The 14,546-nt window shown below is 41.5% G+C and overlaps 1 protein-coding gene across 4 annotated transcripts in view; it reads right to left on the bottom strand.

The window, feature by feature from the left end:
- Nucleotides 1–14,546, bottom strand: part of LOC129240873 (sodium/hydrogen exchanger 9B2) — a 239,695-nt gene that overhangs the window by 54,294 nt on the left and 170,855 nt on the right. For all 4 annotated transcript variants that reach the window (XM_054876932.1, XM_054876924.1, XM_054876942.1 and 1 more), the window contains 2 exons: nt 6,967–7,254; nt 6,696–6,878 (listed from right to left, as the gene is read on the bottom strand). In XM_054876932.1, coding sequence (XP_054732907.1) covers nt 6,696–6,878; nt 6,967–7,254 — 471 coding nt within the window. The remainder of the gene's footprint in view (nt 1–6,695; nt 6,879–6,966; nt 7,255–14,546) is intronic.

Here is a 14,546-nt window from a genome sequence, read left to right as displayed (position 1 = left end):
GTAAATCATATTAGCAACTCTAATGGGATTAAAATTTATTTAAAAGAAAAATTTAATAAAAAAATAAATATAAATTAAAAAAATAAAAAAATAAAAAAAATGCAATAAACAGACAAATACAGTCATGTGAAAAATAATATAATAGGACTACTTGCCTTCAAACAAGGCGTATACGTGAAGTATGAAGTGTTACCTATTCAAAACACCATAACCTTTTTGTGTGAATTAGCTTTTATTGATTTCAAAGACAAAATTGTTCAAAAATGATTACAATTTTAACATTAATTCACTTTAGCTCGATATGACCACCTCTTGCCTTGACTATAGCCTTCAAACGGTCAAGAAATGAGTTGCATGCTGCACGAATGTGATCTTGAGGTATTTTGGCCCATTCTCGTATAATCGCTTTTTCCAGCGCATCCATACTGGCATATTTTTAGTCCTCACCTTACCCTCCAAAATGGACCAAATGGAATAGTCCATCGGATTTGCGTCTGGCGAATTCGAAAGCCATTGTGTGGACAAAATGAAGTGTGGAACAAGATTTTTTAACCATTCTTGGTTCACGGGAGCTTTATGAGACGGTGCCGAGTCCTATTAGGACGTCCATGGTCTACGACCGAAATGTGTGCATGTCCACGGCTCTAAAGCAGCTTCTAAAACATTTTGCCGCTAATAAGTCGTATTCACTTTGACACCAGGCTCAATAACAAAGATTTGAGAGCGTCGATCAGCGGACACTGCGGCCCAAACCATTATTTGCGATGGGAAATTGCTTCGAGTGGCCATACGTAGGCTCAAATTCTCGTATGAGCGTTCGGTCAAACAAACACGATCGTTTTGAGTGTTTATGAACTGTTCGTGCAAGTGCAAGTGCAACAACTCCTTTGCTCTTTCGCACCGAACTTTGTTTTGCTGGGGTGAAAGATCGTGTGCTTTTTGTAACTTGTAAGCCTTGACCTTGAGCTCATTTTTCAATATGCGTTGAATCCTGTCTTGCGATATTTTCAGTTCTTTGGCCATTTTTCTTCCACTTCGACGTGGATTTCGTTCAAGTCGAGTCTTCACTTTCCGAACGATTTTGTGGTTTTTTTTTTTGGTCCACCTCCATAGCGTTTTGCAATGCTACCAGTACCATTGTAACGTTTTATAGTGCGATACACAAACGTTTTATTCACTTTGAGGTGACTGAGCTCACGAACAATGGCTGGTTGTGATTTTCCAGCCAAATATAACGCAATCACACTATTACGTTTGAATTCCATCGCAGAAAAATTCAACAAAACTGAGACGCAAATGCTTTTGATGGCTTATAAACAATATATTGAACTGTCATTAGAACAATTTTCACGTTGACGTCATGAGCTGTTTTACAGATACAAGCAATGTGAAGTTGGTAACACGTCATATCGTCCACCCTGCATAAAGGTGGTAGCAGTAGATCAGCTGATTTCAGCACAAAATGAAACTATATATGTAAAGGGTGATCAATTTGGAGATAAGGGATTTTAAATTGAAATGAAATAACGAAAATTCAAATTGATTCGGCAATCTTTGTTATTTTTGTGTAAAACCATTCATGACATTTATTTTTTAAAGATAACCCCTTTCAAATGCATTGGGTTGGCAACTAAGTAATTGCGGATTTCACTCATAGATGGCTTCAGTTGAATTTTTAGGTTTGCATTCCGTTGTTTGATAGTTGGTATTTTAGCTTTCAATCAGTAAAAAAAGTTTTTTTTATAGGTTGCGTAGTTTTCGTTTGGCCTGGGTTGAAAAAACGAAAATCAAAAGGAACATTTTGGTCATATTTTGCTTTTTTACTTGCGGAAAGAGAAAACCGCATCGCAAGCACATAAAAAGTTGTGTGCTGATTACGGAAACGAAGCCTTAAAAGGACGGCAGTGTCAAAATTGGTTTGCCAAATTTCGTGCTGGTGATTTTTCGCTCACAGATGAAAAATGCACTGGTCGTTCAGTTGCAGTTGATGACGCCCTAATCAAAGCAATAATCGATTGGGATCGTCACAATACAACACGTGAGATTATAGAGAAGCTTCAAGTGTCACATACGAGTAAATGCATTGAAAATCACTTAAAACAACTTGGCTTTGTTCAAAAACTCGATAGATGGGTTCCTCACGATCTGAAAGAAAGATATTAACAGCTGCGATTTGCTAAAGAAACGTAATGAAAATGATCCATTTTTAAAACGACTGATAACTGGCGATGAAAGATGGGTTGTTTACAAGGAAGATCGTGGAGCAGGCCAGATGAACCAACTCAAACAACATGAAAAGCTGATATCCATCAAAAGAAGGGTTTGTAAGCAGTTTGGTGGAGTTGTCTACTTTGAACTCTTACCACCCACCGCACGATAAATTCTGACGTCTACATTGAACAGCTAACGAAATTAAACAATACAGTTGAAGAAAAGCGGCCCGAATTGACAAATCGAAAAATTTATGTATTCTATCTTGGCAATGCAAGGCCACACACATCTTTGGCCACTCGGCGAAAGCTATTGGAGCTTGATTGGGATCTTTTGCCACATCCACCATATAGTCCACCATCTGATTACTTTTTGTTTCGATATTTGCAAAACTCCTTGAATGTTAAAAATTTCAGTAATAATAATGATGATGTTAAATCGTACCTCGCTGGAGGACTTTGGTCGGCATCTCGTGAATAACTTTAGTAACGTTGGCTTCTAATGTCTCGAATCGAAGTTGGTTTACCTACAAAGTATTTAGTCTTTACACATCCCCACAAAGTAAAGCCTAAGGGTGTGATATCACACGAACTTGGCGGTCAATCCACTGGTCCGAGACGAGAGATAAATTGCTCACCGAAACAACGACGCAGTAAAGCCATTGTCTCACATTGTGGATATCACGGACTTCAATTTCCGGCATCAAAAAGTCGTTTATCACGGCGCGATAGCATGCGCCATTCACGTCACATTGGCGCCAGTCTCGTATTTGAAGAAATATGGGCCGATGATTCCTCCAGCCCATAGGCCGCAATGGATGTAATGGCTGTTCTTGAATGGCTTCAGTTACGGCTCTAAATACGGCAATTTTGCTTATTGAAGTAGCCATAAATACGAAATAGGGATCTTCTTTGAGTTTTTCAAGAGCCCAACGACTACAATTATGACGTTTTGGAAATCAGTCGGCTTCAAATCTTGCATTAGCTGTATTTTGTATGCTATCAAACCAAGATATTTGTATAAAGTCCCCCAAGAGTGCCAAAACTCTCATTTACAGCCGGAATATTCTCTTTACTCCGGATTGCACGTGGTCTAATCGAAAACAGATTACCAGGTTTGGCCATTAACTGTGGTGTAAAATAGAATTGTGAGAGTAACTTCGGCAGCCACACCATCAAGGACTTGTCAGCAGAACTCTCTCCGCTCATTTCACACGTATTCACACACTTGTCCAATCAGTCGTTGTTCAGACGATGCAATACGAGCGAAGGCTGTGCGTGCAGCACCTCAGTTTTTTAGTAAACACACCGTTGTCATGACGTCAGTCAATCAGCTCATACCTTCAAGTTCGCTAAAAGAGCCGTCACAACGTGTGAAATGAGGAGGCAGAAATTTGCTGCCGAAGTCTACTCGCACAGTTTTGCTTCGAATGGCCAAACCCTTTAATCTTTCATAGTTGGCTGGTGCTGTTGATCAGATATATCGAATTGAATAGGTAATGAGAACTGCGATTTATTAGCATTACGCCACTTTGTTGAGTGCTTAACCCAGACGACGACCCAAAGCACATTTCGAAACTGACTCAGATAGGGCTCTCGGATAACAAAATCACATATTAAGGTGGCTCGATCAATCAACGGACTTAAATCCTATTCAGAACTTGTAGAAAGAGGTGAAAAAATCTGTGAGTTGTAAAAAAATTCTAGCGATAAAGATGCTCTCTTGTCACTCAGCTATGCTCCAATTACTCCTCAAGCCACATGACAAAAATTGTTTGGCCTATGCCTCTCCGATGAGTGACTGTTATATCGGGTGTTTTTAACTGCATGAGAACTATCGATATCGATAAGCAGTTGGGAATGGCGAACTGTATTGCCATTCAGTTAGCTTTGGCAAACCATCATTAACGCTGGAAAAACGCTTCCAAATTGCCGAGATTTACTTTTGTAAAAAAAACAAATCCGTTCTCGAAGTTCATATAGCACTGGCGTCCTCATTCGTCCTTATTTTCTTCGAAATGAGGAAGAAGTTGACGTTACGGCGAATGGCGAGCACTATCGAGTCAAGCTGACTGAAGTTTTGCTTCCAAAAATTAAGCATCTAAACCTCAACGACATTTCGCTCCAACAAGATGGCGCAATTTGCCAGCGAGCTTAACTATCGATTATTATTTATTTATTGTAAAATCAATTTGGCGACAACTTTCATTCCGGAGGGGTCCTGTTCACTGGCTCCTCTTTCGTGCGATTTAACGCCCCTGAAAGTACATCCACCACACGGAGGTGACGGGTACGATGACCCCGCGGACCCTAGTCACGATGTTTATCGCTTCAGCGATATTGTAAGAGTTAGCTAGAAAGTTAGGTGACAAAATCCCGCACATGTCTGTTCCCATATTGGGCGGTGTATTGGGCAGTGTCTATGCACCATGTTAGATGCACCTGTTTATGTAAAAAGCATGACCGGTACGCACTGGGAGTCCCTGGATAGGTCGCTAGGGCTTTCCGCCTGCGACCTTAAAGAGATGATGCGAGTTCGCTCTGCCAATATGTTAGCTCCGGTGTGTATTAGTAACCAGCTGCCTTCGAAGTGGCAGTGTTAATTAGGCAAAATAGTAGTAGCTTTCGTTGCTCTATGCGAGCGCCGGTCCGTCCGTGTTTTCCGGGATCGGTAAAGCGTAGGTCAGGCCTCAGGGAACTAGAGTAGGAGCATTGCCTCCGACGGTGCACCCGCTCTTGACTATTTCTGCCCGGCCTCCTGCACACGATGCGCTGATTAAATAAAAAGTATGGATAAAGTTAAGCAAAAAAAGACAAAAGGAAGACAAACAGAAGGTCATTAATGATGGAGATCTAGAGTAGAGCCCTTTCGTAAGGAAACGACGATTGCTTTGCTCGCCACCACAAAAAGCGATTATGCCTCTTATGAGCGGATCATTGCCAACCATAGAGAAATCAAAGACGGTCAATGAAGGAGTTGAAATGACGCCTGAAGAATTGGACATAAGAGTAACGTCCAAAGAGGCTGAAAATATTTAAGTAATATTTACGATTATTGCGTCCAATGTGTCGACACAAACCCCTGTAATTGCAAAGAGCGCAAACACAGAAAGGGAAAAATCTGCATCTCCGCGACAAGAGTTTAAAGGACATCTTTTGTCAGACATATCAACGAAAGAAATCGGCCAGACTTATTGGAAAAAGCAATCAAAAATTGGAGTGCTCGAATGGACCATGTAACTCGCAACCGCTGCGGATATATACTGGATGTCATACTCAAAAAAATGCGTGTAGCGTAGTACATATAACAGAAGGGAAACTTTCAAAGCAGATAAAGAAAGAAGGAGAGACCCGAGAGAGAATGAGAGAGAGAGAGCGAGAGAGAGAGAGAGAAAGAATATATATCTAAATAAATTCACAACATTTGCAGAGAATACAAATAGACAAAATTTACAAGAAACGGAGAAGGGTGGACTGGTGTAGGTAAACGCCGGGCACAAGCCGTGGCAACAACGCGCACTACCCCAAGGGTTTGTAACCCGCACAAACGCAGCGATTCCAGGACCGCAGCAAAGGCACAAATTCCCGCGAGGTAATACCAATAAATCCAACGCCGGAATGGATATCACTTTATAGTACGCACAAGCACTAGCCAGGAAATGGAAATAAGCGCCAAAAAGTAGGCACCAACAAAAAACGCCAAAAAAATTGGGACCAAACCCGCCCCAAAAAGTAGGCACCAAGGAAATATAACGGCATAAAGTAGGCACCAAAAATATATTTCCTACAAGTTTGCACCAACAAACAAGCGCCAAAAGGTAGGCAGTGTTATTTCTCACTAGAAATTAGCAATCAGAAGGAAAAACTCAGGAAAAGTGGCCTAAAGTGTATCTTGGATATATATTAGGTATAGCTCTCTCTCTCTCTCTCTTTTTCCTCTACGTTATATCTTCTTTCTCTCTCGCGGAACGAAAATGCCCAAAACGTTGCATGGCCTTGAAATTTTACTCTCCATTCTCGCTCGTCCATCGGCGCCTAAGACGTTCCACTTTAAAAAAAATGTTATGAATTTATAATAAAAATAAAGTCAAATTATGATAAGAAAACTCAGTTTAACAACATTTCTGTTTTGTGCTATAATTTCAAGCTCTCAAGCTCTTAAAAAAACATTTGATGTATTTGATGAATACCGAACTCCAGAAGGCGGAAATAAGCAGACAAAGAAATTATGAAAAAATGCGCTTTGATTTCTATGGCTGGCGATTTGTTGTTGCATTGCTCACTACTCTTTCCCATGAGTTTTGCATAAGCGGCAAGCCAGCGCTAGCCGGGTATTTGCTGTGTGTATGTGCATATCATTTACTTATACAGGCATCACTCCTTTAAAATATTAAAATATTTCTGCTTAGGTCACATTTTGCGCAGGTGGTTTTTTTTATTATAAAAATTGCTGACATCTACTAAGAAAAAATGGTTGTTACTAACCCCAATAAAATGCCCCAAAACCAAGGCATAGCCAGTGTGTATCTTGCAATAACTGCTATAACTGCCACCTCAGCGATGGTTGGTATCAGAGTTAGGCGCAAAATCATAAGCCACAGCTTCTTGAAGGCATTCGCATCGAGGCCAAGGCCAGCCAGCAACATAATATTGATGAGCGCCATCTCCCTGAAAATATCCAAATCAGCATGCACACACAGACACATAAATATATGTGCAGACTAGAAAATATATGTAGTTAAAACCGCAATCTCACCTTAAGAAGGCCTCGAATTTCTCATATCCCGCAAAATTGGCCAGCCCCACATTCGTGTACAAGACACCGAAGAACAACATACCCAGCATATCCGGCAGGCAAATGAAGGTCACCAGTACGCCGCTCAACTGTGCACCCACAAATAGAAAGAATATGCGCATAATTGCTGTATGTGGCCGTGCATAATCAGGCAGCAGCACAAAAGCGATAATCCACAAACCAATGCAGACCGCTGCCAAAGCCAACGGCTGGGAGATGAAGGGCCAATATTGAACCAAAATGCGCCAGCTGTGTAAGAGAAAAATTAAAATAAAAATAAAATATAATACATGAATTAAAATTAAAGCGTAACAAGTTTTAATTTCGTTTCAATTAATTTTTTTAATTTTTTTTTTAAATTTATTATTTTTTTATTCCTTTTTTTTTGTGAGCAAATATGGCTTAATGCATTACGGTTTATTTCATTAATACCCAGATTGAACCGCTACGGTTCACGCAAAGATAAACAATGTTTTACCACTTAGTTAAAGAGTTGTGCTTAACTTAAACAACACTAACAACAAACCAGATTTTATGACATTCTGTTTCTGCGTTAACAAATACCTTCATTCATATAACACTCACACACACAGCACACTCACACACACATGCATGCGCAGACTTTTGTTGTGCTGTTGACGAAAATTCATTAAATATGCAGTTGTTATTATCGAGTTAATTATATGAAATTGTCGTTCGTTTACATTTTTAAAAGCAGTCACAGCTCATAGGCATCAACACAACTACATAGACACGTAGAGGTGCATGGATGGAGATATGCACACACATGCATATGCATGCAAACTCATATGGATATTCTGTGACATATTTTTATATGTGCCTTTGTGTGTGTGCGCTTAACACAAACACAAGTAGTCGGGCAATTCATTAAAACAGAAAATTATGTTAATTGTCAATTAAAAAAGTTAATGACTTTAATTGGATTTCCATGATTTTCTCTCATTCTTTTTTTTTAATTATATTTTACATACAAAAGGCACGAAAATACCCACTTTCCTTTGTTCACTGCTCCATTGTTTTTTTAATTTTTAATGTTAAAATTAAAAGTTGTGATTTTTGGAAAATTTTAGATTTTTCTTAAAGAATGCCTCTGCGAGCATTAAACAAAATTGAAAATCCTAAGCTTAAGAGATTTTTTGTTTTTGGTAGGTGAAGTAGGGCTTAAAGCGCATTCGCACTTACAGCGGCCGTCGCTTACTGCCTCGAGTGGTGTGACCAAACAATCCCTTTTCTTGTTGTTGTTGTTGTTGTTGTAGCAGTAACTTTGCCCTGTCAGTATAGTGTAATCACCGGTCGTCTGCGTCGAGCTCATCTAAAGGTAGGCCCAGGAAACTAGCTGTTTCGACAGGTTCGGGCCCAGAGAGAGAGAGGTGTTAGATGAGTGAGTTTGATGGGGCATGTGAAAAGGTGGTTAGTGTCGTGCGGGGTGCCTTCCCATGCCACACATATGTTTGGTATGTCGGGGTGAATTTTCAATAAGTAGGAGTTTAACCTGCTACAGTATCCAGAACGTAGTTGTGCCAAGGTTACGTGGGACTCTCGGGGAGCTCTTCATCTGCAATGGGTGATGGTTGGACTCCGATAACGGCATTTGGGGCTTGGAAGCTTTAGAATGTGGTAAGAGTGTTCCGATGAATGTCGTTGATTCTGTCCGATCCAGTAATTGTCGGTCTATTTTGCAATCCCTTCTCCCCTTCTGCGTAGACAACTTTCTGCATTACTTCGGGAGAACCCAGAACGACTTTCTTGCAATGCACCAGTTCTATTCACCCCTGTTTGCGTCCACCGCATTTGTAACCAGCTTTCATGCTGTAGGCTCGTCTTCTTATGTCTACATCTGTGAGCCTTTGCTTTGTTGTACTGTGTCGAGGTATATCTTTTTTCTCCGTAAAACGTCTTCAACGTATCTTTTAACCGCATTCCAGTTATCCTCGCGTTGAAGCATGTTGTCGATCATGTTGATCAGCGCGATGTTACCAATCTGTTCCCTTAGAGCATTTCTTTCCGCGAGCTATCTGTTACAACTAAAAAACGTGTGGTCGGCGTCATCGTTCGGTGATTCGCAGTATATGCACCTCGGGTCACTTACCTTACCCATGCGTTATAGGTATTCCCGAAAATATCCGTGGCCTGGGGGAAACTGAGTCATGAAATAGCCCACCTCCCTGAAGTTCTTTTGGGCCCATTTGCCTATTGATGGAAATAGTTTAACCGTTCATCTGCCACTCGCTTCAATGTCCCATCGGCTTTGTCGCCGCAGCATGGCTTGGCACCTCCGTTCCTCGACGCTAGTGATGACGTGTTTCTTCTTGTAGTCCTACGCATACATTCGTTCCCGGGTCATGAGGTCGACGAGTATCTCCCCGTTGATCACAAAGACTGCCTGCCAGAGACAATGCGGTAGGTTGAAGCAACTCTGAGTGCTGCTGTTCGTTGTACAGCCTCAAATGCTTTGCGCTTGGTTTTACAGTTTAGCGCATCTCCCCATGTTTCGCTGCCGTACAGGAGTTAAAAGGATTGCGTTGCCTTTTTTGCAGCTAACATTTCCTTAATACAGAGTGGCTCATTTTATATACAGCGTTGCGGGGAAAGTCGGCCTTGATACTGAAGGATATTATTATTCTCCTTCTTGATTGAATTTGTCTCTGAGCAATTAAGTCCTGCAGCTCGCACGATCTTTCCAGCATCAGGTTAAAGGAATCAGTAGACAGTGAGTTGCCCCGTTTGCAATCAAACGGCCGGGAGAGGTCCTTCCCAATTCTGGCGGTGCTGCTGGTGTTGAGCAACATCATCTTGCAAAGCCGTATTAGTTTTGCGAGGATACCAAATTGAGACATCCCGGCTTATAGGCAACTTCTTTTCGTACTGTCGAATTCAGCTTTAAAATCAAAAAAAATATGGTGTGTGTTAATTCTCCTTCTATAGGTCTTTTCCAAGACTTGGTGTTTTGTGAATATCTGGTCGATTTTAAATTTTTCAAGTCGAAAGCCGCACTGACAAGGTCCAATCAGTTGCATCATGCTTCAATCGGCGTGCATCATGCTTTAATACGACCTCATTTTTCTCCTTACCAAATCCGCGCCGTAGTTTCAGTAGCTCAACCGGCTGCTCGTCAACTCTCGCGGCTTTGTTGTACTTTAGTCGATTTATCGCTCATCTCACCTCGTTATGGGACCGTTAATTCTCCGGCTTTGTTGTACTTTAGCCGAGTTATCGATATTCTCACATCGTCATGGTCGGGCAGCGGAACGACGGTTCCATCGTCAATGATTGGAGTACCGAGACTTTCACACTCTCTGTGACATACGTATCTCCCACTGTTTATGAGTTTGAGAAGTGTTCCCTAAATAATTTAAGTATGCTCTAGATGTCAGTCACTAGATCACCGTCTTAGTTTTTACAGAAAAACGCCTGGTCTTGAAATTTTCGAGCGTTTTTCTTTTTGGCTAACATCTCAAGCTCCTGGCACTCACGTATTTCGATCTCTCGTTTCTTCTTTCGGATAATACGTCCTTCTTCCTTTCTTAGCTCTCGGTAGCGATCCCACATAGGCAGCATCTTTTCTTTCTGCGGCAGCATAACATTCCTCGTCATACCAACTGTTTTTCGGGCCCGCCGGAATCCGATTTCTTCTTCGGCGGCGGTACGTGAGAACGAGAAATGTTGTTCCATTGCTCGTGCATGCCGGTTTGTTGGGCAGTACTCTCTGAGAGCAGGAGTGAGAGTCGAGTGGCGAATCTTCTTTCTGTCTGTTGTGATTGCAGCTTTTCGATGCCGAACATTCTTTGCGTAGGTAGATGTACGTTTTTTGCTGCACAGAGGCGTGTGCGTAGCTCGGCTGCAAAGAGGTAATGATCCGAGTCGATGTTCGGCCCTCGAATCGTACATCTAAAACACTAGAAGCGTGTCTTTCATATATCATAAAATGCAATCAAATTTTTGAAGTTTTTTGTGGCCTTCTCAATTCAATTGTGTTCCCCGTTTTCTCAAATTGACTCCAGTTTTCGAGAGTGTAGGTATACGAGAGTTTGTTTCAGTTTTAGCTTTTTGTAAATAGCTTTTTGCAAATCATCTTTCAAAACCTATGCCCAAATTTTCGGCTTGCATAGTGTAATTTGACATTCCTCTTAAACAAAATGTTTGCCCATTTTACTACCGTGAAGCAATTTCCTTAAAGCTGCTTCGGTCAAATTTTTTGAGGTGAGTTAAATTATAAAATGCCTAGACATGCCAGACAGTCAAGGACACAACAGCAAACACTAATTAATACTCACATTCGCCAATTTAATCACATCATTTGTAGATGTGTGTTTGAAGCACTTCAATTACAAAAACTAACATGGAGTAGAGGTGTCCATACACGATTAATTGGACTATATAAAGGACTGCACAAAATTTATTGTAGGGCATTGTCAACGCAACTCCAAATGGCACCACCATCCGCTACAGTGCAAAAAAGCATGAGAGCAGCACGCACACTAATGCGTCTGCTTCAAGGCATGGGATTGTGGCCGATCGGCAAGCCGCATTCAAGAGATGACAGCCAACATCCGCGTCGCCGCCGCTCGCTGACACGCTACTATGGCTATCTGCTGCATTTGCCGCTCACCTTCACCTACAATACGCTCATGTGGATCGAAGCGTTGACGCGTTGGGAACGCGCCGATGACATACTCTACATCTCCATCACCGAGCTGGGTATGATGGCGCTCGCTGTGAATTTCTGGCGCGTGGAACACGCCGCCTGGCACTTTATGCACGAGATCAGCTATGGCAGCAGCTATGCATTGCGTAATGAGGAGGAACGTGAATGGTGGCGACAGCAGCAGTGGCTCTTTGAGCGCATCGCAATCTGCTATATTGGTGGCGGTGTGGGCGTGCTTTTGACTGCTTTCGGCGCAACACTACTCGTGAATGGCTACAACTTGCCCTACGACTATTGGCTGCCATTCGAATGGCACAATGCGCACAATTATTGGTATGCCTATGGGTATGAGCTGGTAGCGATGTCGCTTACTTGCATCTCAAACGTGACCATGGATATGATGCTGTGCTATTACCTGTTTCACGTGGCGCTCTTATACAAGTTAATTGGCATACGCCTAATGGCATTGCAGCATTTGCGCGAACCTTTTGCCGTCGCGCAGCTGATAGCTATCATCGAGTTACACAAAAAGGTCAAGCGGTAAGTAGTTCTATATTACGTGACGGGGGAAAGGGGTGGCGGTGGCAGAGTTGCTTTGTAACTGTCGCTGTTTATTGGAAATTTGCACTGATGGCGATGCCATTCTGTTGGGTAAAAAGCTAAAATCTTTGCTACTTTGTGCAAAAATTCAGGTTGACGTCGCAATGTGAGTCGCTGGTGTCCTTCCCCATTATGGTGCAAATTTTGCTCAGCGCCTTGATTTTATGCCTTAGCGCCTATCGTCTACAAAACGTAAGTACGCATGTATCATAGATGTGTCCATATATGTGTATGTATGTATGTATGCGTGTATGTCTACATGGACACTGCATCAGCTGAAATGCAATATAGTGCACAAAAAGTTTGCTTTTGTAACCCTACCTCGATGCCGGCCTCTTTACTTTACTCCACTTTACTTTGCTTTGCTTTGCAGATGCAAATCAGCGAAAATCCAGGCCAATTTTTAGCCATGTTGCAATTTGCTAGCGTACTGACGTTGCAAATATTCCTGCCATGTTACTTTGCCAATGAGATTACCATAAATTCGGATGCACTGACAACCTGCATATACAGCAGCAATTGGGAGGAATTTTCGCCGGCAACGCGCAAGCAAATGAATCTCTTTATGGAGCTGCTGAAGCGACCCGCGCGTATTAAAGCTGGAGATTTCTTCATTGTAGGGCTACCCACCTTTACGAAGGTTATTAAAAATTTATTTTTACGAGTAATACTTGCAGAGTTAGTAAACCATTTTGCTTTTTTTTTTTTGTTCTTTTTTTATTGCCCTACAGACCATGAACAATGCCTACAGCCTGCTGGCGTTGCTGCTGAATATGAGTGAATAAAATATAGAGGACAATTTTGGAGGAAACTTTAAAGTACAGGAGAAAGAAAGGCATCTAAATTTCTATATCTGCTGCCTACAAAACTGACCTACCACAAAAAAATAAATGAAAAATTAGATATGATTGATTTGAGGAGTAAATTATTAGTTGATATTTTAAAAGTAAAAAATTTTCCTAGCAAAATAAATAAGCATCACCAAATGAACTCACAGTAATATTTCCTCATAAAATCTATCAACTGTTAAGGTTAAAAGTTCTCACTAATTTTTGCTATATTTTTTTGGTGAGCCAAAGAAGTTCGGCATTGAACTGAACGACAAGTTAAACTGGAGTAGAACTACTTTAGAAATGAAACCCCAGGAGTGTAGCTGCACTGGTACGCAGATGGCTCGAAAGGGAAAGAAAACTCCAGGAGTGTACCTGCAGATGGCTCGAAAACACCAGAAAACATAGCCACTGGAATGCAATATATGACCCAAGAACCTAGCATTCTGTGCCAATGGATAGTTTTCCAAGCATCTTCCAAGCGGAGATATATACCTGCTGTCTATGTGCAAAGATAAATTTATGCAAAATTTTTCGGAATGAGCGAATTGTCATTCTTAGCGATAGTCAGGCGGCACTCAAAGCTCTATCATCCTGTGAGACTAAGTGCTCACTGCCTCTTGAGTGTATCGAGAAACTGAATCTACTAAGAAGGCACAATAGCATCCGGCTAATTTGGATACAACTGGGATACAACTGGGTACGAAGTAGCGGACGCTAGAGAGGTTGAGGGTCATTAGTAGGACCTGAGCACTTCCATGCTGGGCGACAACACACCATCAAGGCGAAGCTTAGCAGTGATGGGGCTACGCTAAGCGAAATCCTAATTGAGATGGTTCAAGCAAAAGAGGTTTAAAAACTCATCACACTTCCCAAGTATAAACTGAGAATATTGATGGGCATTCTCAAATAACTGCAGACTGCTTAATCATCTGCTTGCACATGGTCGGGATATGGTCCACTGAATCTTATCGTTTCTGCGTCGGAACCTAGAAGACTCCAATGCATCTTCTTTTTGAATGTAGCGCTATAGCAGCTCTATCTTGAGTTTAATAAGGGAACTGAGTCTGGATGAGATACTGTGATGAGCAGAGGGCACAAAAAACCATGAGGTCGATGTGCAAGCCTCAAAGTAAACTAATCTAATCTAATCTCTTGAGTCATACCTTTTCTGATATACACATTGCAAGGGGTCGCATTATACGGTAATTTAAAGGTGAGAGTAGGCTACAAAAATAATGTAAAGTTTTGTATTCCTTGAATCCAGATATCTGTTGCGGCGCTCCAAATTCAAAACTGTTTCAGCGCTACTTCCAGACCAAGTTAAAAAGTTGGGGCAGGTTGACATAGAAAGTGTTTGCTCTCAAAGGGCCAAAGACGATTATTTTTCAGGAGAGCGCATAAGAAATGTAGATCCATTTCTTCTTGTACTATTTCGAAAACAC

This window comes from Anastrepha obliqua, chromosome 1, assembly GCF_027943255.1.
Source record: "Anastrepha obliqua isolate idAnaObli1 chromosome 1, idAnaObli1_1.0, whole genome shotgun sequence".
NCBI lineage: Eukaryota > Metazoa > Arthropoda > Insecta > Diptera > Tephritidae > Anastrepha > Anastrepha obliqua.
The sequence above is the reverse complement of the archived record's forward strand: the minus strand, read 5'-3'. Positions and strand labels throughout refer to the sequence as shown.